Consider the following 26,865-nt stretch of genomic DNA (forward strand, 5'->3'; position numbering starts at 1 on the left):
GCCATTGTTATTTTACTGTTGCTCTTTAATTACTTGTTACTTTTATTTCTTATTCTTATCCATATTTAAAACTGCATTGTTGGTTAGAGGCTCGTAAGTAAGCGTTTCACTGTAAGGTCTACCTACACCTGTTGTATTCGGCGCATGTGACTAATAAAATTCGATTTTGAAGTGTATGAATTGTAAATGATTTGGCCATGTTTCAAGTGTGTGTAGATGGACAGAGTATACTGAAGAACGATGTGTAGAAGGACGACAGGGTTGCAATTGTGGTGGGAATCATGATTCTGAATTCCTGGAGTGCCCTGTAAGGGTGAAGGAGACTGAGGTGGCAAAAGTTAGGGCGGTCAATTCAATCTCCTGTGGAGGCGATTAAAAGAACTGAGAAAACAAGTGATGCTAGTGAAGATATGGTAGTGGATGCACCACAGCCTGTAGTAAATGTTTGCTTCCAGACAAAATATCCCAGGTGTGTTAAAAGGTGGATTTTGTTGCGTTCATTGCTATAGTTATAAACGGTACGGCACAAGTCTCAAAGAAGTCTAAGAAACTGGACATTGTGGCTGCAGCAGAAAAGTTTTGGAGACTTTTTAAGGATTTTACTTCTGAAGACTTGCAAAGGGTACTGGCGACAGAAGACCCGCCCTCCCATGTTCCCCTTGAGTCTGTGTGGGGATCAGATCGGTTTTTATTTTTTAATTTAATCAAACGTCGTTTGATTTATTTTTTGGTAGGATTATTTTGTTTAGTTTTGGGGTAATCCTGTTTCCATCCTGCACAGTAGGTGGCGGGGTGTACATTAAATTGTGTGATCGCAATATACCATAGAACAAGTTCTGGTATGCGTTAGCATTGGGAAGTCAGATAAAGCGTTTTTATCAAAAGCTATTACTTTCACATGTAAAAACACGGAATCCTACTCATTACTACACGTTATTAATCTATGTTGCTTTTGTTTTGAGCCGACTTCGTCGTCGTCCAGAACGAGGCACTCTGCTCCAAATTGAATGCAATCAACGTTAACCCGGTTCACCCGGGGCATTAATCGAATCCCCTCAATGGCGGGGTGCGCGGTCGCACTGATGAAAACCGAGCCGCGGCTCTTATGCACAGTTCATTATCTAGCTTCACACGGGTCTTATTATCTGTGTCGATTGTAGGCTATGTGCTGCCGGTGAGAAAATAATCTATATTTTCTATTAAATTGCCTTCTGTATTTAATGATATCTTTTCAGCTACATACAGAGGTTGTTTTCAGTTTACAGTCACTGTCAGAGCATGGAACCTTTGCGGAAAGAGGCGAAGGATAATCCATCGGCTACAGCTAATCTTCTTTCCAAGATTTTCTTCTGGTAAGGAAAGTACAGTAACAATCCAATGTTTGACCGACAAAGCCGACTAGGTTTTGACAGTTGCTATGAATGTTCAAGTGTGAATGACGCTTGCAGTATCGCTACGTGTATCCCATCAGCTCAGTTGCCATAGCCTTCTAGAGCGCAAGGACACGGACGACTACCGGTAGATAAGGTGCTCAGACAATGGCCTCATCACTACTTCTATGAAAGTTTAAAACATAACTGTCTGTCCACAGGGCTGCTTGGGTTGATTGCTGCGAGTGTGCCTAAAGTAAACATTTACATTTGAACTGTATTATGGTACTTTGTTTATTAATCTAAAACGAATGGACAGAACATGCATTTAAATGTGTTTTAGGCCCTCTTTTTATGCATGTGTGACTAATAAAAAATCCAACATACGGTTTGTTATTCTCTGGCTGTATAACTTACACTGAACTTTACATTCATTATTTACTATATACATGTACTGTACATAAACACATACTTGTTCCTTGTCACCAGCTGGCTGAATCCTTTATTCCGTATTGGCTATAAGCGGAGGCTAGAGGAACATGACATGTACAAAGTTCTCCCAGAGGATGGATCTGAGAGACTAGGAGAAGATTTACAGTGGTAAGTCACACCTGAATGCGCTCCCGAGTGGCACAGCGGTCTAGGGCACTGCATCTCAGTGCAAGAGGCGTCACTACAGTCCCTGGTTCTATTCCAGGCTGTATCACATCCAACCATGATTTGGAGTCCCATAGGGTGGTGCACAATTGGCACAGCGTTGTCTGGGTTTGAGCGGGGTTGGCCGTCATTGTAATAAGAATTTGTTCTTAACTGACTTGCCTAGTTAAATAAATGCAACCAGACACATTCTGAGAGTTTGACGAATGCAGTAAGTTGGATGCTATGGCTGTTGTTTGAGTGTTACATTGCTATTGTCTGTAGGTACTGGGATCAAGAAGTACAGAGGGCTGCTAAGGACCTGCGGACACCCAAACTAACCAAAGTCCTCATTGCGTGCTATTGGCGGTCCTATTCTGTCATAGGAATATTTACTCTCATTGAGGTACCACAAACACTGTCTGCAGGCATTTACTTACAATTTTCACAGAGTAGCTTACCCATGAATATGTAACTGGTGTGAAATGGCTAGCTAGTTAGTGATGTGTGCTAGTAGCATTTCAATCGGTGACGTCACTCTCTCTGAGACCTTGAAGTAGTTGTTTTTCCTCTCATCAGGAAATTATCAAAGTGATTCAGCCAGTACTTCTTGGGAAGCTCATCCGGTATTTTGAGAGCAATGACCCTGACAACATGGATGCTCTGTATGAGGCCTGTGGCTATGCTGCAGGGGTCTCCCTGTCCACCCTGGGTCTGGCTGCTCTGCACCACCTCTACTTCTACCACGTGCAGCGAGCCGGCATGAAGATCCGGGTGGCCATGTGTCACATGATCTATCGGAAAGTCAGTAACCTCCATCTCTCAGATTAAAGCCTATATAAACAGGGCCCTGAGTTTTATATATTTTTTTCCCCCACCTTATCTCGTCACTACGGAAACACTCTTGGCTATAATGACAGGTCATTCAGCTAGTCATCAGCAATCTTTTAAATATCTTTACAGTGCATGTTTATCACGAGGCATACAAATTGACTGTTGCATGAATCTAAATACACACGGTCCTTTGATATCTCCAAAGGCCCTCTGTCTTAACAGCACAGCGCTGGGAAAAACCACCACTGGACAAATCGTCAACCTCTTATCCAACGACGTCAACAAGTTTGATGAGGTATGCGCTGAAAAGACACATTCAAGATATTTGCATATCAAATGACACTGCTCAATAACATACAGCTCTTCTCCTATCCTTCCACAGGTCACTATCTTTTTGCACTTCCTCTGGGTGGGTCCTCTACAAGCAGCAGCTGTGATGGTGTTGTTATGGTATGAGATCGGCCCATCATGCCTTGCAGGAATGGCCGTCCTGGTCTTCCTGATGCCTATACAGACTCTGTTTGGTCGCCTGTTCTCCTCTTTCAGGTACTGTACATGTACCATAATATATCAATTCAAACTTTATTTGTCACATGCGCTGAATACAACAAGTGTAGACCTTACTGTGAAATGGTTACTTACAAGCCCTTAACCAACAGTGCAGTTCAAGAAGAGTTAATAAAAAATTTACCAAATAAACTAAAGTAAAAAATTATAAAAAGTAACACAATAACATAACAATAACGAAGCTATATACAGGGGGTACCGGTACCAAGTCACTGTGCTGGGGTACAGGTTATAGTCGAGGTAATTTGTACATGTAGGTAGGGGTGAAGTGATTATGCATAGATAATAAACAGCGAGTAGCAGCAGTGTAAAAACAAATGGGGGGTGTCTGAACCAGTTTTGCTTTGGCGTTGTAAGTAACTACGCATTTCATGAAATAATAGTGGTGGAGAGACTGATGCCTTTTTGCTTTCATGCCAAGGGTTTTACAAACCTGTCTGGTTTATTACTGTATCCATGGGTGCGGTGTCCTGTTAGTCTGCTACAGTACTTGTTCCAGATTGGTTATTACTGTAAGTCCAGGTCTCTTCATTTAAGTGTAGATCAAGTGAGCTTTTGACCCCAGATGCTTCCTCTAGGCTGCGACATAGCCATACCTACTTACCGATCTACAAGGGTGATTCATAATTATGGCCCAGTTTTACCAAGCTTTAGTTTAAATATCAGTTGAAACTCTAAAATGAAAGTCAAAGTGATGAATGAAACATGAGTGTAAAATGAAAACAGTTTTTTCCTGTCATCTGCTGAATGGCAAACATTGCTCTGACTCAAATGCCGAGATGATAAAGTGATTTGTCTCTTACAATGTTTAGGGGCACAACCGCAGCCTTGACAGACAACAGAATACGCACAATGAATGAAGTGGTCTCTGGGATCCGGATCATCAAGATGTATGCCTGGGAGAAGCCTTTTGCAGCTCTGGTAGATGAAGTCAGAAGGTGAATTATATTTGATTAACTTATTTTGTGTTTGATTTACATGGTTTACGACGATTGATTCTGAATTGTATAGCTTGAAGTCATATTTTAACTATTCAAACTCTATCAGAACAGTTCTACCATTTCCCAGTGCCTAATCCACCCAATTTTGCAATATGCATTTGAAAGTGGATACTATCCCAACGCACAGTATTTCACATGTTGAAGTTTGTGAGAATGGATATCCTATTGCCTCTCAACTTTGTGCTATTGTATACATTAATTAAAGGTAGACTCAGCCATATGATGTAGATGCAGAAAGTAAACAGCATAGTGGGTAAAATTCCACAACTAAGAGCGTTGAAGCACGAGGCCCAACTTCTTTGCTGTTTTAGTCCCGTGGCTACTACACTCTAACAGCAAGAAACAAATCTGTACGCATGTGCAGATACTGTGTGAGAGCAAAGTCTTTTGGCATCGTCATTTCGCTGAGTCTACCCTTAAGTCAGTCATCATAGTTAGCCTGGCCAGGCATGAGGACCTGAGCTAGTCAGAACCTGACAGTGTCCTGAGTTTGACTTTAAATGTGTTAGGTTAGAGTTTCTCAATCCTGGTCCTGGAGACACAAAGGAACGCACGTTTTTTGGGGGGCTTTTCGTCACTGAGACGTTGCATGCATAAACCAATGGTTGCGTGCCACTCATCGACAGTGCTGTCGGGCACCAGATTGCTAGAAGACATGATGTGGTTAGCTGATACGTAAAATACCTATTCTGTCATGCGCCAGAAACGTCTGAGCAGAGGAACACAACCTTAGTTTCTGCTGTAGAACTACAGACCTGATTCTACTAATCAAGGGTTTGTTGAGTTTATTACTGGAATCAGGTGTGTAGTGCTAGGGGGAAGAAGAAAAAAAAGGTCCCTAGAACCAGGATTCGTAATAATTTTTTTTTTTTTTTTTAAACCACTGTCAGATACCTAAATTAAAGACCTCTTGTACGACACACAAGTACTCTCTTCATTCAACAGAATGTAATCTCCTGCCACCACTCTCCCCACCACAACCTTAGTCCCCTCATTCTAAGAGGGAACGTTAGACATGATCAACACGTTTGTTCTAATATTATACTGTAGGCTAAACTCAAGAGATCAACATCAGATTACATCAGATTTGTGACCTAGCAGCCTTCTGCTCCTTAGGCATGGAACTCATAGTACTGTAATATCTTTGTAGCAAAACAAACATCTGAAAACCTCTCCCTCTCCTTGTACTTTCAGGAAGGAGATCTCCAAGATCATGAAGAGCTCTTACCTGAGAGGCCTCAACATGGCCTCCTTCTTTGTGGCCAGCAAGATCATAGTCTTCATCACCTTCACTGTCTATGTGTTGACGGGGAACAGGATCTCTGCCAGCCGGGTATTTGTGGCCGTTTCTCTGTACGGGGCTGTGAGACTCACCGTCACCCTCTTCTTCCCCAATGCCGTAGAGAAGGTCTCTGAGGCTCTCATCAGCATCCGCAGGATCAAGGTAAACGCGCCTGGATTATATTTCCCCTAGCTGCAGATCTAGTGATCAGCTTCCTTTTCCCCCAATCCTAGCATTAACAGTTAGTGGGGGAAATGCAAAACTGACCCACGATCAGCGTCTCAGGGCAACTTCACCCTACACTAAAGTAAATGCACACAGGAATGAACTAGGTACAGCTGGTAAAGTTGAGCATGATACTGCTGTGATTGGACACCTGTAGGTTAGAGTACATCATTATTTTACCTGATGCTCTTATATTCCATTCAATGCAGTGGTGTAAGGTTTATTATGTGCATAAAATGTGTGTTGCCAAACGGCTCATTCCGGGGGGTTTTTCTCTTCTTTCTCACAGAATTTTCTTATGTTGGAGGAAGTTGGTTCGACGCAGGATCTTGGACTCCCTGTGGCAGAGAAGAAGGACTGTATGGTGGAAATAAAGGATTTAATCTGCTTCTGGAACAAGGTGGGGAAGCCTATTTCAGTATGGTTGTTTTGACCAAGACTCGAGCTGTTTCGGCATCACTAGAAAATAGTGCATGTACAAGCCTGCACCGGGATTTGATACCACGCTCCCATCTCTTATTTACACTCTAAGCCAACCATACAACCATCCTAGAAAGCCGCTAGCTTATCTCTTCAGTAAGGAGAGTTGACCTTAGATCTCAGGAAGGTGATGTCATGACGCAAATTACCAAGCAGTGTCTGCCTTGCTCCTTTGTACGTAGGCCTGACCTTGAAGCTGTATGTGTACAGTAGCCTATGTACTGTAAGGATGTTGTTCACCCACTCATGTTCCTCTGTGGTCCCTACAGGCACTAGACTCTCCGACGCTGCAGAACCTGTCTTTCACTTTGAGGTCAGAGCAACTCCTGGCTGTCATTGGACCAGTCGGGGCTGGAAAGGTCTGACTTTTTATACTGTGAAAAGCTCACTACAAGTTAGAGATGAAGATGCATACAGTATGTGTTACAGGGCATATGGGGTAGTATTACTCAAAAACCTGAGAATATATCAATGATTATAAGGGCGAGGGTATTACCTTGCCTGTGTTTTTGTTCTTGACAGCTGGCTATGCTGAAAGCTTGACCTTAATCTTCATTAAACCCTTAAATGGGCAGTATGCCACTGCATTCCTTAATCGAATTACAATGTACTTTCTAGTCTTACACCTGGTAGTTGTACTGCTTAATGCCATATCTTAACTTCTGAGAGGCCCACGCAGAATGTTGCTGCTCTCCACTGCTGCAGGAATAAAAGGCAATTGAGGAGCAACAATATTCTGTGTGCGAGCCTCTCATTTCTTTATCCAAGTATTATTTTGGCATTGCCCCGGTTATCTCAATTGTGGGATGTGCATATCACCATGTTTTTCTTCATGTCTTTAATAACTTATCTCATATCTTAGTCCTCTCTACTCAGCACCATCCTGGGGGAGCTGACCCCGGATAAGGGTGTGGTCAAGTTCAAAGGTGAACTGACCTATGCATCCCAGCAGCCCTGGATTTTCCCAGGGACCATCAGGAGTAACATCCTGTTTGGCAAAGCGCTCCACCCTCAGAAGTATGAGAGGGTTCTCCGAGCCTGCGCCCTCAAGAGAGTAAGACTCTCATTGACAAATATCTATCGTCGGAATCATTGCCTTTTCTCGATGCAATATATCACTATAAACGTTCTGTGCACTGTGTGAATGTGATTGATTCCCCATGATAAGTGTCATAGTCTGCTACTGTTTGTATGTGTAGGACATGGAGCTGCTGCCTGATGGGGACCTGGAGGTGATAGGGGACAGAGGAGCCACCCTCAGCGGGGGACAGAAGGCCCGGGTCAGCCTGGCCAGGTACGTCTCTCTCTGTCCTTTATATCCAACAGCAGTAGTGGAACACATCCACTTTATATTACAAATTGGGCCACGCGTTTTCCCTAGCCAGGTCATATGGGTCAGGAAAACTGATTTTTGCTGTAATTATAACATGTATTGTTTTAAGTGAAACTTGTATTATAGCTGTGTGTCATTGGTTAAAGTGAATGAAGCTGTGTGTGTCCTTCCATCCCAGAGCAGTGTACCAGGATGCTGATATCTACCTGCTGGATGACCCTCTCAGTGCTGTGGATGCTGAGGTGGGGAAACACCTCTTTGAGCAGTAAGTCCTTGAGCAGCTGGGAACATTCCCACTAGCACAGCATCTCTCCCACATGCATTTTGAATCCTTTGACAAAACCAGTAAGCTATTTCTAACAGTTTGTTGTGCTGCTATCTGTCTACTTGCCTAGGTGTATCTGTGGCCTGTTGCGGAAGAAGCCGCGCATCCTTGTCACCCACCAGTTGCAGTACCTGAAGGCTGCAGACCAGATCCTAGTTCTGAAGGAAGTGAGTGTGTCTGTGTATATGCGTATGAGTGGCTCAAATGCTGTACCATACCATCTCTATTCATGGGTTGCACATTTCATCACTATTTCTTTTTTAGGTTTAAGGATGACTCCCGGCTGAGAGTTCAACTCAGTGCATAGCAATGTCATCGTGTTTTCAGGCCACTAGTGTAATTTAGACGAAACAGTCATAAGCCCCTGTTCAGAATGGCTGGGCATCTCTGGACTTTTGGGCACCAATATGGCTGCGGTGTCTGTAGAACATTCATAACAATGGCAGCGACGTGGCGGAGGTGCAAACCATGAATAGCACAACTTGGTAAACACAACTCAGAGGGCTGACCTAAGAACTTTCTTTCTAGGGTCACATGGTGGCGCAGGGTACGTTCACGGAACTCCAGGGCTCTGGATTAGACTTCACCTCGCTGCTGAAAAAGGATGAGGAGGATGAGGAGGAGGGGAAGGAGGGCACAGAGCCTGCCCCAGGCACACTCACCGGCTCCCCACACACCCTATCCCAGAGCTCTATGCCCTCCCTCTCCTCCTCCATGCATTCTGTGATGGAGGGAGTGGACCAACCAGAGGTGGGTAACAGTGTAGTAACACCCTCCCCCCACACATTTCTGTCTGATCCCCTGGGAGAGCACACACCTTCCTATTCTGTCTTGTTTGTCAGAAGAATGACCGGGGATCATTTCTTGAGGGAGCATCCCAAATGGCTGCCTATTCCCTATTTAGTGCACTACTTTTGACCAAAGCCCATACTTTTGACCATTGCTCTGCCGTCTTCACCGAAGGTGTCTCTTCGGTGAGGCACCTGGGAGTCCTATCGGAGAGAAGGAAACGAAGAACCTGATGGAGAGGCAGACGTGGAGGCATCTTAGTGAGATTGAGACGCCTCCATTACCAAGCATGCTACTCAAAGAAATTCATCATTGAACATTGAACAAATTGACGAATTGAGAGCGAGGATCTCCTTCCAAAGGGACATCCGATTTGGCCTCCCTCCTACATCCAAATGGATTATATACAACCAGCGGGGTTTACAGTTCATTGAGGGAATTAGGAAGCTGACTCTCTGGCAAGAACAAAGGTGGTGGTGTCTGCTTTATTCCCAATAACAAGTGGTGTGATGGGAAAACATACAGGAACTTGCAAGCTTCTCCATGGTTTTGTATACACAATCCCGCCTACAAACAAAGACTTGAGGGAAGTTCTGGTGGTCGTGTCTGTTTATAAATGACTTCCGGCGGCGACAGAGATGGCCGCCTCGCTTCGCGTTCCTAGAAAACTATGCAGTATTTAGTATTTTTACGTGTTATTTCTTACATTGGTACCCCAGGTAATCTTACGTTTTATTACATACAGTCGGGAGGAACTATTGGATATATGAGCAACGTCAACTCACCAACATTACGACCAGGAATACGACTTTCCCGAAGCGGATCCTCTGTTTGGCCTACCACCCAGGACAATGGATTGGATCCCAGCCGGCGACCCAAAACAACGGTGCCGTAAAAGGGGCAGACGGAGCGGTCTTCTGGTCAGGCTTCGTAGACGGGCACATCTCGCACCGCTCCCGAGTATACTACTCGCCAATGTCCAGTCTCTTGACAACAAGGTAGACAAAATCCGAGAAAGGGTAGCATTCCAGAGAGACATCCAAGACTGTAACGTTCTTTGTTTCACGGAAACATGGCACACTCGAGACACGCTATCTGAGTCGGTACAGCCACCTGGTTTCTTCACGCATCGCGCCGACAGAAACAAGCATATTTCTGGTAAGAAGAAGGGCGGGGGTGTATGCCTTATGATTAAAGAGACGTGGTGTGATCATAACAACATACAGGAACTCAAGTCCTTTTGTTCACCTGACTTAGAATTCCTCACAATCAAATGCCGACCGCATTATCTACCAAGAGAATTCTCTTCGATCATAATCACAGTCGTGTATATACCCCCCCCAAGCAGACACATCGACGGCCCTGAAAGAACTTCATTGGACTCTATGTAAACTGGAAACCACATATTTACATTTGCATTTATTGTAGCCGGGGATTTTAACAAGGCTAATCTGAAAACGAGGCTCCCCAAATTCTATCAGCATATCGACTGTGCTACCATGGCTGGCAAAACCCTAGACCACTGTTATTCTAACTTCCGCGACGCATATAAGGCCCTCCCCCGCCCTCCCTTCGGAAAAGCTGACCACGACTCTATTTTGTTGCTCCCTGCCTATAGACAGAAACTAAAACAGGAATCTCCCACGCTCAGGTCTGTTCAACGCTGGTCCGACCAATCGGATTCCACGCTTCAAGATTGCTTCGATCACGTGGACAGGGATATGTTCCGCATTGCGGCGAACAATAACATTGATGAATACGCTGAATCAGTTTGCGAGTTTATTAACAAGTGCATCAGTGATGTTGTACCCACAGCGCCTATTAAAACATTCCCCAACCATAAACCGTGGATTGATGGCAGCATTCACGCAAAACTGAAAGCGCGAACCACTGCTTTAAATCAGGTCAAGGTGACCGGAAACATGACCGAATACAAACAGTGTAGCTATTCCCTCCGCAAGGCAATCAAACAAGCTAAGCGTCAGTACAGAGACAAAGTGGAGTCGCAATTCAACGGCTCAGACACGAGAGGTATGTGGCAGGGTCTACAGTCAATCACGGACTACAAAAGAAAAACCAGCCCCGTCGCGAATCGCGGTGCCTTGCTCCCAGACAGACTAAACAACTTTTTTGCTCGCTTTGAGAACAATACAGTGTCACTGACACGGCCCGCTACCAAAACCTGCGGGCTCTCCTTCACTGTAGCCAACGTGAGTAAAACATTTAAACGTGTTAACCCTCGCAAGGCTGCAGGCCCAGACGGCATCCCCGGCCGCGTCCTCAGAGCATGCGCAGACCAGCTGGCTGGTGTGTTTACAGACATATTCAATCAATCCTTATCCCAGTCTGCTGTCCCCACATGCTTCAAGAGGGCCACCATTGTTCCTGTTCCCAAGAAAGCTAAGGTAACTGAGCTAAATGACTACCGCCCTGTAGCACTCACTTCCGTCATCATAAAGTGTTTTGAGAGACTAGTCAAGGACCATATCACCTCCACCCTACCTGACGCCCTAGACCCACTCCAATTTGCGTACCGCCCCAATAGGTCCACAGACGACGCAATCGCCATCACACTGCACACTGCCCTAACCCATCTGGACAAGAGGAATACCTATGTAAGAATGCTGTTCATCGATTACAGCTCAGCATTTAACACCATAGTATCCTCCAAACTCGTGATTAAACTCGAGACCCTGGGTCTCGACCCCGCCCTGTGCAACTGGGTCCTGGACTTCCTGACGGTCCGCCCCCAGGTGGTGAGGGTAGGTAACATCTCCACCCCGCTGATCCTCAACACGGGCCCCAAAAGGGTGCGTTCTCAGCCCTCTCCTGTACTCCCTGTATACCCAGGACTGCGTGTCCTCACAGTTCCAACTCCAAGTTTGCTGACGACACAGCGGTGGTAGGCATGATCACCAACAACAACTAGAAGGCTACAGAGGAGGTAGGCACTCTGACGACATGGTGCCAGGTAAACAACCTCTCCCTCAACATCAGCAAAACAAAGGAGCTGATTGTGGCCATCAGGAGGAAACAGGTTGGACACGCCCCCATCCTCATCAATGGAGCCACTGTGGAGACTGTCAAAAACCTTCAAGTTCCTCTCCATACCCCTCTCCGGTGAGCCGAAATGGTAAAACCACAGACTCCGTGGTGAAGAAGGCACGGCAGTGACTCTTCAGCCTCAGGAGGCTGAAATTCGGCCTGTCCCAGAGGGCCCACAGTGTTCTACAGGAGCACCATCAAGAACATACTGTCGGGCTGCATCACGGCCTGGTACGGCATCTCCACTGCCTCTGACCGCTAGGCTCTACAGAGGGTGGTATGCTCAGCCGAACGCACCTTTCACAGGAAGGCAAAGAAGATCATCAAGGACCTCAGCCACCCGAGCTACGGCCTGTTCTCTCCGCTTCCATCACTCAGACGCAGGCAGTATAGGAGTATCATGGCAAAAACTGTCAGACTGGCCAATAGCTTCTACCCCCAGACCATCAGGCTGCTGAATAGCCACGAGACAGGTACCTGCTTCCCTTCCCCCCTCCTTCCCCCATGACTTCCTACGCCTCATTCACTTATTTTCTTTTACCTGCACTGTTGGAGCTCGGAGCATAAGAATTTCACTGTACCCTGCGACTACATCTGATACCCTGTGACTAAAACTAATCTAATCTGCTGTAGTTAAAACATTTGTCTGCTGCTTCCTCTTTTCTCCCACTAGAGAGCAGTAGATGGTTTCACTTGATCTACCATCACAGTGGGCCTACATCAGGGTTCCCCAACTGGCGGGCAGATTTGTCCCGCGGGTAGTTTTATTTGGCCTCCCAAGTTTTATTTTTTTTCTGAGGCAAAAATATAAAAGTACAATGTTTGTTGGACATAACAGGCTGTAAAAACACCAGCAAATCAGCTCCAAGTGATTTTAGTTTGGGATATCCGTTCCAAATTATTCCCACGCATAATGTGATACATTTGTAAGCTAATCAAGGTTTGAAATTGTTTTAGTCAAATATTATAACTTGTTAATCTTCTTGCGGTCAATTTGCGGTCTACAAGTTATTTCCAATTATGTTCTGGTCCCCTGATCATCTGCTCAAGAAACAAATTGTCACGCGGCTGAGTCTTTCTGATTATTCCTGGTCTACATGTACAGCGTAACGATCATTTGCATGACTATTTGTGTGTGTTTTTAGCCAGTGCAACACGTGTTGGAGGAGAGTCGTTCAGAGGGAACCATCGGTCTCCATCTTTATCTGAAGTACTTCAGAGCAGGTGCTAACAACTTGGTTCTCCTGGCCCTAGTTTTCCTTAACCTGCTGGCACATGTGAGTGGCTTTTATACTACAACACAGTGAAGGTATTTTAATGTAGCAATAAAACAAAAATCACAAGTTGGCTATTGAACATTTTCTAACATACTGTCGGAGATCAATGTGATTGTAAGGAATAATGTGGACGGTAGAACTAATGTGCTTTTTCATATATATTTTCAAGATCACATATATTCTACAGGATTGGTGGCTTGCTTACTGGTGAGAAATTCAATGTTTTGATTCCGTTAATACCTAAGTTCAGTTGCTGAATTTGTCCCAAAAATAATATTGAGTTAACATCAGAACCTGTTTGCTTTCAAATGAATGAAATAATTGGTCAGAACCATTTGAGCGCTCATGGTTGATTGGTCCTATGAAATACCATTGTTTTTATGATCCCGATAGATGGCGTTTTTGTTGACTTTGATGTGTTGCCGTTCAGGCTGACCTTTTATCCCAGGTTAGGAACATATTGCTTTGTACCCTGCCTCCAGATTTCTGCTTTCTTCTATTGATGACTTTGTGGCTTTGATTCCTCTGTGCCGGGCAGGGCCTCTGAACAGGAGCATCTCAATGTGACGGAGCCCATCCACAATGGCAGCAGTGCCACTCAGCAGCTGGACCTTGACCTTTACTTGGGTGTTTACGCAGGTGAGGCACAGTGAGCTCAGCTCCCTTTGTCTGCCACTGAGGCTCCGCACAACCCAGCCATTCACTGAGCACATCCCCGGGCTTTGGCTAGAGCCCAAGGCCTTCAAGGCCCAGTGTCTGTACTCTGTGTGTACGGGCCTCAGCTGCTAGGGAAGATAGGAGTGTTTTTCTTGTCTTCAAGAGTTGGATTGCTCTTAGGTCTGATGTGATTGTCTTCCCATGACTCCTCACCTCTTCAGTTTTCCCTTCAGCCTGTGTTCGCAATCACTATTGGCAGCTCAGCCTTCAAGAATAAAAAGTGAATCACTGAGGGAGAGATTGTAGTGGAATCCAACCCCATTTGGAGTTTTCAGTCCCAACAATGGTGCAGTGAAGTGAACAGTTGACCTACTTGGAGAGGGGAAAAGTACTAATGTACTCTCCATATGTATTTGTATCTTTTTGTACCCTGTTCTGTTTGTGTATAGGTTTAACAGGGGCCACCATCATATTTGGCTTCCTGCGTAGTCTTGTGTTCTTCAACGTCCTGGTGAACTCAGCCCAGACCCTCCACAACCGCATGTTCACCGCCATTCTCCGCACCCCTGTCCGCTTCTTTGACGTCAATCCCATTGGTAAGGGGCCCAGCCATCTCAAGGTGTACATTTCTTCAAGGACACACAGTATAACCACATCTGTTTAAACCACAACGGGCCAGTTAATGTTTCAAGGCGAGATGCCATCCTTACCTATTTAGTTTTTAAAGTACAGTAGGTTTGCTTACATTTGAGTCCTCTTAAATAACCATTCTGCCCACTAGAGTGCAGACTACTCCTGGGACACATCAGTTTCTGCATTGGCTTACATATACAGTAGGCTAGATGCTCACCTATGTCTGTCCCCACTTTACAGCTGCTCTCCACTGAGGTAAACACTAAAACAGCTTTTAGACAAGTTATTTATATATGTTTAAAATTCCAAATGTTTGATTTGATTCAGAAATCAAATACATGCACTATTCTTAGTAATATTGTGTTATTAATCAATCTAAAGAAATCGTTCACGTAGTAATATACCTGCTAGATATGGTTACAATTCCTGGATGACTATCACAGGCTTATCTTGACTTTAAAGAGCTGCTTGCCACTTGTTAGTTATATGGGTACTGTTTAGGGGTTAAGGACAAGGCTGTCTATTTGGGACATCCCAGAGTTGATTTTTGTTTCAAAGAACTGCTTCATATAAACTGTAATCATAAAACCAATCACCCAAGAGTTCAATTGTGAGTCAAAATGCATGTGAAATAAGTCTGTGCTTAGGTGTGACTTATTTTGAAATGATTGAGAAGAGGGTTTTCTATTAACCGTGAGCACGAACCAAAAAGCAAACAATGATATTGAATGAATACTGTTTGCTCTAGGTCTTGGACAGAGTGTGGTATTTGAACGACAGAGCTGAGCAAATACAAGGCCAATTGAACTGTATCAGAAATCTTTGTTTATTTAATTAGCTTTGTAGGCTGTAGCTGTTTGGACAGAGTGGAGTGGGCAGATGGACATGATTTTAAAACTGAGTCAACACTACAACTAAGATGACCCGCTCTAAAGGACACTTCCTCCTTATGTTAATGTACAAGGATGCTTCACAATACGGCTCCAGTAAAATGACCGTTTCAACAAGTCTACCTAAAATTGTTCAAATTGATTCTTCCCCATTTTTAAATTTGACAATTCATCTGAAAGTTGTTGATGTTTCTGTGGTAAATATATATTTTCTCATTGCCTTTTTTCATTCATAACCCAGGTCAAATGTCATGGGCCACTTTGATAACTACTCTTTTTCTATGCCATTGTTCACCTGTCGGCACATAATTACTCAGGCTAATCTCTCCATAGTGACATGCATGTACAGCACAATCAGCACGGTTGGGCATTTTCAGCATGAAGGAAACTTATCAGTAGAATGAGTCATAATAAGATGGTAGCAAAACTACAAGTATGATTTGAGGGTGCTTTTTGGTAGCGTTGTGGTTTCTGCATTAGAAGTGTGTGTAGTGATGCAGGTTTCTTTAGAGCAAACCGTGTGGGTCTTAATCTTTGGGTATTGTTTTTGCTGCTGCCGTTCTGTTGTGTGCTCGTCTACCTGACAGCTTATCTGGGCGTGTACCTCCCTGGTAATCTACACATAGGAGGAGCACAAACAGTTTGAATAATGTAATCATCTGTTTAATAGCGCAGTGAAGGAGAGGCTTAACAGATGCTGCTATCTGATTGCTGTTGTGTTGCTATCAGTAACCATTGATGGACTGGTCCAATCCTTCCAGCTTCAGCCCTAGACTGGAAAACACTCCAGTATGTCTGACTGGATTCAGATCAGAAACAACCTTTTTCTATTAGAATATAGGTATATAGGTTCTCCTGTGGTCTTGTGCCCCCCCCCCCCCCCCCCTAAAAAAATGTTATTGACAACCTATCAAACCACAACAACATATCTCTGCCTTTTTGAATGTCATTTCTAAGGTTTGTCTTTCTGTTATGAAGTCTTCTGAATTATGCTGTACTTTTCTCGTGCTGTAATTGTGAAGCAGGTACTCCCCTTGAATTAATAGAACAGACGATAGACAGAGCTATTGTCATCAGGGGTATTGTCAACGCTGGTATTACTGTCTCTCTCGCTGTTGTTTTTTCTCCCAGACTTGATCTGTGTGACTTTCCCTTGTGTTGCCAACAAAGTGTGAGTGCACTCGTTGTTAAGGATTTGACAACTGTTTACACTTGTAAGTGATGTGTGCTGCTGCTGAACAGGCCCTGTGTTTGATAAGTTGTTGGCTGACATACAGTCTTACTGGGAGTTAACCATTACCACTGCACAGAAGTCTGTCTTGCGATAGATGTGGTTTGTATAACAATTGAACTAATCAATGGCGGATTATGATTGATGGATAGCTATTGTAGCTCCGCAATACTGTTTGGCTAAATGACTTGGTAGGCTTTTTTTCGTATTATACAAAGTTACTGGATTGTTTGACAATCTTATGATGTCTCAATAGATTTAGTCGGCTATGATGCATAAAACGACATGTGAACTTTCACCGAACGTCCAGATATAACACGCTAGATTTGTTTTTCAATATGATACTTATGAACGTGTTTTGGGATTTTTTCTTTTTAAATCACTGCTCAACCGATCTGTTCCATTGAAAGCAGCATCATAGAGCAGTGGATGTGTTGAGCTGATGTTGATCCCTTTAATTTAGTATCGTTGAGTGGGCTAACCCCCCCCCCCCCTCGCCCGATCAGCACAGTTCCATAGTGAGGTACCAACGGTCATCACTCACACGTACATGCATTCAGGCAACACGCACACACTCATGTAAATACACACACACTCCCCTTTTAACCCCTCACTTATCAGCCAAGATAGTTCACCTCAGCGCCAGGTGTCAGTGTCTGTTGACACAGGGAAACGTCAATACAATGTCTATGTAACGACGGGACAATCTAATTGTGTCTACGGAGGCAATGTTTTTAATGTCTATATTTGTGGCTCCAGTATCGGTGTATGAGAGAAGTGGTGAAAGTGCTGCAGAGAGGACGATGATATCGGAGTGTGCAAATTGAATGTGGAGATGGAGCCGTGTGTGTGTGTGTGCAGTGTGGCTGATATAGCTCCCCTTCGCTCACCACTTCCACTATTTAATTGCATGAAAGGGAAGTGGAGGAGATTGCAGGACCCTGGCGGTGTGAGCGGAGAGAATGGATTTAGAATGTATTAGTATTGGCAGCAAGGTGCCGGCGGTGGGGTGGGGAGGCGGCCCCGGCCCCCAGGCCTCTGGGCCTTCGCAAGAGTTCAGGTGAGTTGTAGCCCACCACCTCAGCAGCCTCCAGCCCCAGCAGCAGTCAGCCCGCTCCCCAATTCCCCTGCATTATCGCTTCCGCCTCAGTGAAAGGCCGGCCCAACAGCAGCGGGGCCCACACATGGAGTGGCTCATAGTGGCCCCCTTATCTAGATGTTTACAGGGAACAGCGATTTGCCACACGCCCTGCTCCAGCTCCAGACCCCACTGTTCCACTGCTTCAACTCTGATCGGAGAGCCCTGCCTGCCTAATGTCTCCACCCAAGGGGCCGCTACCTCGGTTGGAAAGGCCTGACATTTCGCCAGCCCCCCCCCAAAAAGGGGTGCAAATCACCCCTGGAGACTAACGCCATGAGAAATGGTTTGATATTAATGCTGCTGATATCCTGAAATGTCTATCCCCCTCCACCACACAATAGGTGATATTGTTGACAGCAACCAGTCGTGATTGACGCTATTGTTCCGGACCTGTCTTACCTCATAGGCATTTCCATGCACTGAATGTCTTTGTGTAACTGTATCCCTGAAATGGATCTTACCGATAGTTTGTGGAGGGATGTCAACTGTATCACAGTTGAAAAGGCGAGCTGCTAGTAAAACAGCTGATTTGCTCTGTGATGCTCTCTGGCGTGTAGCCCCTGAAACCATGGTATGATGTAACTCGGGGTAATGTATCCTTTTTCTGTACGCTTTGTTTGCTGGATTCACATGGATTTAGGTCATCTATGGCTTAGACAGTAACATTATACATGTATTATAGGCTCTTCCACAAACACAGTTTGACAAATAATTCACCCCCCTCCTGTTTCCAGAAGAAAGCGGAGAGACTAGGAAAATAACAGTCAGGCGCGTTACTTCCCCCTTGGCTTGAGCCCTCCCCTCAGGAAGTCTGCATGCTAAAGGGCCACTCACACTGTGAATAAGATTAGTCTGCCTCCAAGTGTACAACATGCTTACGCCACTTGACTTTGAATCAGCGCTGATTTGGAAGCATTGCTGGGTTGTAAGGGGGAATAATGCTCCGGCTGAGTTTATGCAATGGCTGTTATGAAAAGCCCTGGCCTCGTCTGCATGCATGTTTTTAGGCGGGAGCGGGGAGCGGCAGCGGTGGTTTTGGATAAAGCTGTAAGCTGCTTACGTCCGTGGAGAGTAGTGATTACAGGCCCACCACCATGGGACCCTCTGGGAGCCGCCGAGACAACTTTTAGGTCACCTCCACATCCCGCCAAACCTCCCCTCCATTCTCCCTGCCTTCCTATAGTCAGCTAGTTCCCTCCTGGCTGCTCTAACTGAGATGGCAGTGTGTTTTTAGAGAATGAAGCTCACTACAGGGAGCTGAGGCCCTGAATACTAGAGGCCTGTCTAGCGTACTCCATTTATGAACCAGATACTACTACACGGGCTGTTGCATTGACTGTATTACCGCCACACCGGCGGTCACAAGTCATGATGGCAGTCAAATTCCACATGACCGTTTAGTCACGGTAATTAGACATCTCCAAGCTCTGATGCTGCTGCTGGTCATTAGTGGCCTACCAAACTTGCAAACTGGAGTATAGCCTACCTGGCTGGCATGAAAATAGGGGGAAAAGCGTCCCCCATTCGCTATTTAAGTGCATAGAAAACATGTATTTCTTTTCCAGCTGCCCCCGTTTCGATACAGGTGCATGATAATGGTCCATTCTAAATCGAAACAAATGTCACACATATATTATTTAGCATATGTGAAGATTAAATCAAGAATAGTCTGATGGTTGACAATATTAGCCTATCACTTGTGAATGGTGCCCAGCATAAGAAACAATGCCTTTTTTATTGCGACTTGTTCGAATCATAGTCGCACACCTCATGTAGGCCCATAGGCCTATATGTTTTAATAAGGTTTATATCTCAACTAATGTGGCCAAATAACTTCTTTAAAATTAAGCACATTAATCCGCTTTACAAGGGGTGTAGAGGCTAACGTGTATGTATGTATGTGTGTATGTATGTATGTATGTATGTATGTATGTATGTATGTATGTATGTATGTATGTATGTATATATATATATATAATGAAACATTTGCGGTTATACCGTACTACCATGTGTGCATTGCTGCGCTTATAATGTGAAGAAATACCCTAATCAACATTTTAAGACAAACGTTCTGATCTGTTGCGTCAGCCACATTACACAAAAACTGTTTTGATGCTAGTGGTTGTATTAATTTGGGATCTATCGCATACCACAACTGTCCCAGACTATGTTTGGAATATTTCTTTCTTGCATAGAATAGGTTGACTTTTGTACTATGGGGGATAGTAGATTGACATAGGCTCGTGCTTTAGCTGTTCGTTAGGCCTACTCATCTTGTTGGCTGACAAAGTAAATGTGAACAGTTCTTCCAATTTCTTCAATATTCACCTCAGAATTGGATAAGGACGTGTGCAGTTGCGTCCCCGATGTGTCGGTCTTAACTTGTAGCCAGGAGAAGGGCACAACACAGCATTCTGGGCCGCAAAAGGCATGGATTTTCTTTTAGGGTGCATTACGGTCACAAAGGGGATGCCACCATGAAATTTGAGGCATTATGTGCTTGTCAAATTGTGAATGAGAGACCATTGGCGTGTGTACAGCCTGCGCAAAAAAAAACTAAGCAGAGCTCATGACTTTCAAACAACTTTTTTCAAATCATCATTAGTCTCGTGCAGCCTTACAATGTCTTAAAAATAAAGATATAGCCAACAACAATTCAGCGTATAGAAGTACCTATTTATTTGTTAACCGCTCGACACAGAATAGCCACATGCGGACTCGCTCAAATCGTTTGGAGAAAATATTTAGATTTTATTCAGCTTTGTTCAATCTTCATACTATAAAATAATGCCACGGAATTATAAGCTAATCTTGTCTGCTAAATGAATTAGCCGTTTGGCATAGCCACTTCAGGACCTAACATAAGGAGTATGCTATTATTTTCTTCTGAAATAGAATACTTCTGAAAAGGTTCTTCATATCATGCTTCTTTAGACCTGTCTAAAATAATGGATTTGTGAATGTAGAGGCTGTATTACAAGGATTTATTAGACTTTCTAAAATGGCTTGTAGGCTATGTGTGGAAGCTAGGAGATGCTACATGTGTTTATGTTAATTAATGGTCAGTTACCGTGAGACCGACAGTTATTTGCTTGACGATCGCCGGCTGATGAAATGTTGTGACCGCCACAGCCCTAGTGGTGGCCTGACATATTGTGAGTGGGTTGTTAAGGTGAGTCATTCTGACTCTTATCTTGAAGTGAAAGGGATGACGATCAACGTGCAGTCTGTTAGTGTCCTTCAGCCTATTTAAGTGACCCTACATGGTGCTGAACAGCATCCGGCCACATGGTCCAATCTGAAGTATCCTTTCTCCAAGTCAAGAGATATGAGAAGCTCTCCTTTCTGTCCTGCCAGCCTCTCTGCCCATGGCTTTGGGATTAGCTATGACTGGGCCTTACAGTAAACTGTGTGTGCTTGTGTGAATGCAGCTGGAGTGTAATCTTATGTGCTCGGGGATCAGGCTGGGGAGCAAAGTTTGTAAAGGACGCATAATAAAGGGCGGCAGGAACACCTGCAGAGCCCCGCTCCCTCCTGCTCAAGAATAATGAACACCTGAGCAGATTGGACGCAACTCAATTAACGTCATTGACTCTGGCAGTCAGGACAGAAAGGCAGGTACGGCGGTTCGGTCTCCCCTTTGTTCCCAAACAAAAGGGTCCCCAACGTATTCAGTTTAGAGTAGGGCAGGCTTTATGCAACCCAGACCAAATAATGATTCATTGTTTAATTTAGATAAGTCTCTATTTGTCCATCTGATATCGCCCTCTCAAGGTGTATACATCATTATATTAATATAGAGGCCACCTAGGTAACAGATTTAATTTCAGTAGAAGCAGCAACAGACTGTTGCAAAAGGAATCTAAAACATTGAGTAACGTCTTTACATTGTGTGCAAAGTCTGCGAACAAATTAGTCAGCGGATTAGAAATATAATGTCGTTCTGTTCCTCCCAATGTACGACAAGCTGACTTAATGGTGTGATTCAACAGAAGTTGAAATGAGTCATGTGTTTGCACACCTCCCTGTGAATAGAATTCCTACTAGTGTGAGTATTAGAAAATGCCACATCAAGCTTTCCTAAGGTTTAACTGACATGAAACTCAATCACAACAATTTGTCTTTTTTCTTCTTTTTTTGAAAGCTAATGCTAATCAACATCACACAGCATAGTGAAACTAGAGGCTACTACTTGACAGTACACACATGGTGCAGAATACTCTTTGGTCCACATGTCTAATATGTAACCTCTGTGCTCCATCACCTGTTGTGACCCAGGAAGAATCCTCAACAGGTTCTCTAAGGACATTGGTTACCTGGACTCTCTGCTGCCCTGGACCTTTGTGGACTTTATCCAGGTGAGTCTCACCTCACTAGGTTCCTACTGCCTGCCTCTCTACTACTGCACGGGGAGGCCATTTCATGCCTGGCTAGTCCTGCTTTGTGGTCCGGGTCCCCTAATCTGGAAACAATTACTGTAGGATTACCCGCCAGTGCGGCCCAGCGCCCGCACAGATTTAATAAAAGTGTCTGCACATAGGCAGAGGGTGTGGCCACGGCCGCCTGGCGGTGCCACAACACAGGCCGCGTCGCCAGGGAACGTGTCAGGAGACTAGCAGAGTGATTGAGAGAGAGAAAGAAAGGTGCCACAGAGGAAATAGTGGCTACAACAGGAAGATGTGGAGGCGGTGGGAGAGTAGGAAGGAGAAGGTAGGAGGATCTCTGGAGTGGCAAAGAAAGGGAGTGTGAGTAGCAGCCATGTAATATGTGGCTGGATGGAGGGAGAGGTGCTGGAAGGGAACAGTGGACGAGGAATGAGACAGGTCAGTTGAAAAGGAGACTGTCCTCTAGCATCCTCTCCTGGCTGCTAGTCCACTGCAGGCCTGGTAGCCAGAGCCCACCCTGACACATAGCCAGGTAAAGTTACCCAACGCCACCACACAGCAGCGCAATAATCATCTCCCAGGAAAGAAAGGCCCGCGAAGATGAGCCAGCTCATGCACCTAGCACCACAAAAGAGGGAATGTTCGCCGCACAATCCAATGTAGAGCAGCAGGCATGGCTCCTTGGTTAGGGCCAAAGAAAGGAACAAAGCTGGGCTGAAAATGAATCCCTCCTCCACAATGCATGAGTGATGTTTGTGGCAGATACCCATCTCACAGGAGACAAAAGCCATCTTAACTGGTGAAAGCACAAAAGATCATAAGCACAAAGGCTTTTTGTCCACCATAGTTCCCCCATTTTTAATAATAAGGTGGATAATGGGCAGAGTAAAAGAATAGTGTTGCGGAAGGCCAGTAGCACCAACTGATAAACTGTTAAAGCTAGACTAGGTCATGACAGAACAGAGGCTTGTGTTTGTGTTGCACATACACTATATCTTCATGTTTAGCCATCTCTTATTGTAGAAACACAACAGAAGTTTAACAATGCGCAAATAACATACACTATCTTTTAATTATTGTAATTTGTTCTTTGGTTTGCTGTGAGAATGTGTAGCCTAGGCAACCCATGTTAGAACTAGGCTTTTGTTGATTTGAACTACCTGGTCAAATCTAATATTGGCGCCTAGCCAGATACCTTGCTGGTACTATGCATACACAATGTGATCTTATACTGCAAGATAAATAGGGGCTCATTGTGTGAGTGACAAAGATGGCATAATTTCCCTTGCAAAAATTTGACATGTGTTTTTATTTTGCATCTGTTTTACATGTGAAATAGCTGTTTTCACATGTTGACCTTATATTTCACATGAAACCATATTTTCATATGTATTAAATTTAGATTTCAACTGTTAACACCACTTTTTTACGTGAGTTGCACATGCAAAAGTAATGGTTTCACATTTAAACATTCATGTGAAAATCACATATGCAGCTTTACATGTGAAAAAATGTTTTCATATGAAAATCTAACTTTCACATGTGGAATTGCAAGTTCACATGAGGTGGTGAAATTGTTTTCTCCTTACATGTGAAATTATGGTGTTAACGTGTTGAAGAAGCTATATTTCCACATACAGTATGGAATTGCAAATACTGTATTAAGGTAACTTAGCCTAATAATAGTGTGTTTAAAATTATTTTTTCTGGTGTCTGAGCTATCAATTCAGAGAGTTACTGTTGCAGGCACACACCTCTCTTCTTCATACGTTGGTCAGTGACCGTTGGAAGAAGCCCAGTGACAAGAACAGAAACTATTGCTGCTTGTCTCCTTATTTATCCGTTTTAGAATTTAGCACTGTCAGAGTTTAAAAAAAAACAACATCCAAAATACATAATCTATTCAGGTAAAACAAAAATGTGATGTCAAAATAAGTTTACTTTGACGTTTGTTTTATCAATTTACCTGATTTTGCAAACCGTTACTTTGTACAAAATCTAGGCAGCAATATTCTTGCAGTGCTTTTTGTATATAAAAAAAAATCGTAACTTTTTCTCCAAACGATTTGAGCGAGTCCGCATGTGGCTATTCTGTGTCGAGCGGTTAACAAATAAATAGGTACTTCTAATTTGAGCAAATTATGAATTTGCGTTTTAATCACAGCAAATCCTACAATAAACTCAATTTTTAAAAAATTATAAATAATTTGACAGCCCAAGTTGACTTTCCGATATGAAAATGCACATGTGAAAGTGTAGTGGACATGAGTAGGTCATGGTTGCTCATGGTCACATGATGAGGTAGCCCCGCCTGTGACTACAACATTAGTGTTGGACCTCTTGGTTCAGTGGTCAAGACGTCAGCATCTCCCGTGGGAAACCCAGGTGTGAATCCCAGCACTTACAAAATCACACATGTGAAATGTCTGAGTCAGACAGGCGGTTTTCGGACACGTGTGACGTTTCAAATGAGTTTTTCATGGTTTTCCCATGACATTTTTGTCATGTGATTTGCTCATGTGAAAAATTAATGTGAAACATCTCACATGTCCAAAAACCATGTCTGACTCATGAACATTTAAAATGTAAAAATATATATATATATTTTTTTTTTTACTTGTGAAATGTTTCAAGTGATGCACGGAATTATGTAATACATGTGTCTGAACCATGTTTTTACACGTGATTTTATTTTGTAATGTTGGACAAGTGCTTTTGTTAGCCAGATCTTTCTGCTTTTGTTTGCAGGTGCCTTTTTATGGAGCACTCTTTAATGCTTTCAGGAAGGAAGATTTTATCAAAGTATTAGCCGGACAGAAAAGCTGCTGATCCTGACCATTGTTGCTCATTCTCGGAGGGACATTTCCCCACAGTCATTGTTTAAATGGTTGTCAGGGGTAATAAAGGTAAACTCCATAAACAATGGCCTAAGTGGTTTATCTCCCTCTGTGGGGAGAGGCTGCCTCTGTGTGGGGATTTGCATCAGAGCTGGGCCCTTTATGGTGGAGTGAGCACTTCACAGCCATCAACACTCCCCCATACATTTCCTAACAAGGGGATTCCCTCAACTTGGGGAACTCAGTTCCATTCCAAAGCCATATTTTTGTCACGGGTCTCATTTAGCCGCAATTTAGTATATTGAAAAAAGTGTCATTTTCTCTTCCCTTTATGTTATTTGGACAAAGGCAGAAATGTCAATTAAAAGCACCTCAGGCAGTGTAGACGGCCGGCCTTTGTGTGGACTTGACCTTTAAATCCTGGGTTGCCTGTGCTTTGAGTTAGGGGGCAGGAGAGGGTGGCAGGACAATACAGGAGGCTCTGAATGGACCCATCCCTTGTGAAGGCTCTTGCCCAAGTCACAGCACTAACTGTGGGGTCCCTGCCTACATTCATGGGCCATCAGTTAAAATGTAGTTTGTCAGTAGAATCTGGGTAAGAGACCAAGTCTGTTTGGACCTATCCCTACATTTTGCGATGCTTTGGGGGGATTTTGAACGAAATATTCCAATTAGTTTTCTGGTGACCTTTTAGTTTGAGTGGGGCTGACCCTGGTCTCACCAGTTAGTAACAAGCAGAGGCCAATGCAGCCACCAGTCATAAATTACAGCAGTAAAACATCGGTGGTCTGGAGGAGGGAGGAGAACAGTCTGGGTGTACCAGAAACACTTTGAACGCACACAGGGCAGAGGAGGATGGCCATTGTTTGATAACACTGACGGGTGGATCAGTGATCACTGTATATTGTGGCACATTGTGTGGTGGGCCTCTTCTCTGGTTTTGTGGGATATGAGGACTGCTGACATAGCCGTGAGTGCTGTGTGGGATGGGGTTTCACTGGCTTTCTCTGGTGCCTTTACCAGCCGGGTGACAGAGGAAGTGAAGAATGCACTGGCTCCAGGCACCAGACATACCTGGTTAGTCAGAGAAACACTAGGTGTGTGTGGTGTGTGTGTGTGTGTTGTGTGTGTGTGTGTGTGTGTGGGTGTGTGGTGTGTGGGTGGGTGGTGGTTGGGTAGATCTTATCATAAATTCCTATTAAACATTGTTACCAATTTGTAAGTCGCTCTGGATAAGAGCGTCTGCTAAATGACTTAAATGTAATGTAATTGTTATCTGACAGGACCATTGTCTTGCTGCATATGGTGGAAAAACATGAGTGAGACAAAGGTGAGAGGCTGACAATATTCAGCAAACTAACTTGTTGGTTGTAAACTACACTTTAATTTAGAGCGTGTGTGTCTCTCTCTCTGTGTGTCTGTCTTTTTTGTGCATTAGGAAGGGGGTAGTTGTGACTCTGACACCTAGCGGTACCACTCATGGTCATGTGATGGAGGGTAGGCCTGGCCACCTGTGAAAAGATCCCAGTCTCTGTGTGTGTGGTCTGGTCTCCCATGGCACTGTGGTCTGGCATCTCTCCTGACTCAGCCAAGCTGGACAACCACTGCTATGAGCCTGGGAACCTGTAGCGCACACACACACAACACACACACACACAACACACACACCCTAGTCTACTAGGCTTTGCCCTGAGACCGCACCACAACTCTGATCAGGAGGAGGATGATACCAAATGATGGCTTTGACAATGCGGTTGCTATTTTGTTATTGTGGAACATGCATTGTGGTTTCCTTCCTGTTTCTACGAAAATGCTCATTTGTTTGTTGATGGGTTGGTGTGTGTGTGTGGTGTGTGTGTGTGTGTGTGTGTGTGTGGTGTGTGTGTGTGTGGTGTGTGTGAGTGACAGAGCGAGAGAGAGTTAAAAG

At 44.2% G+C, this 26,865-nt stretch overlaps 1 protein-coding gene across 1 annotated transcript in view; it reads left to right on the forward strand.

The window, feature by feature from the left end:
• Nucleotides 1–692: 692 nt before the first annotated feature.
• LOC111975927 (ATP-binding cassette sub-family C member 4-like) overlaps nt 693–26,865 on the forward strand; it is a 49,930-nt gene continuing 23,757 nt past the window's right edge. Inside the window, exons 1-21 of the mRNA XM_024004601.3 lie at nt 693–1,174; nt 1,259–1,352; nt 1,860–1,970; nt 2,292–2,412; nt 2,586–2,810; nt 3,046–3,135; nt 3,223–3,386; nt 4,220–4,345; nt 5,603–5,852; nt 6,205–6,315; nt 6,665–6,754; nt 7,258–7,449; nt 7,595–7,689; nt 7,907–7,993; nt 8,124–8,220; nt 8,582–8,803; nt 13,033–13,164; nt 13,334–13,371; nt 13,703–13,803; nt 14,271–14,417; nt 21,995–22,074. Of these exons, the coding sequence (XP_023860369.1) occupies nt 1,279–1,352; nt 1,860–1,970; nt 2,292–2,412; nt 2,586–2,810; nt 3,046–3,135; nt 3,223–3,386; nt 4,220–4,345; nt 5,603–5,852; nt 6,205–6,315; nt 6,665–6,754; nt 7,258–7,449; nt 7,595–7,689; nt 7,907–7,993; nt 8,124–8,220; nt 8,582–8,803; nt 13,033–13,164; nt 13,334–13,371; nt 13,703–13,803; nt 14,271–14,417; nt 21,995–22,074 (2,553 nt within the window). The 5' untranslated portion in view covers nt 693–1,174; nt 1,259–1,278. The remainder of the gene's footprint in view (nt 1,175–1,258; nt 1,353–1,859; nt 1,971–2,291; nt 2,413–2,585; nt 2,811–3,045; nt 3,136–3,222; nt 3,387–4,219; nt 4,346–5,602; nt 5,853–6,204; nt 6,316–6,664; nt 6,755–7,257; nt 7,450–7,594; nt 7,690–7,906; nt 7,994–8,123; nt 8,221–8,581; nt 8,804–13,032; nt 13,165–13,333; nt 13,372–13,702; nt 13,804–14,270; nt 14,418–21,994; nt 22,075–26,865) is intronic.

The sequence above is a fragment of the Salvelinus sp. IW2-2015 genome, linkage group LG2, assembly GCF_002910315.2.
Source record: "Salvelinus sp. IW2-2015 linkage group LG2, ASM291031v2, whole genome shotgun sequence".
In the NCBI taxonomy this organism is placed as follows: Eukaryota; Metazoa; Chordata; class Actinopteri; order Salmoniformes; family Salmonidae; genus Salvelinus; species Salvelinus sp. IW2-2015.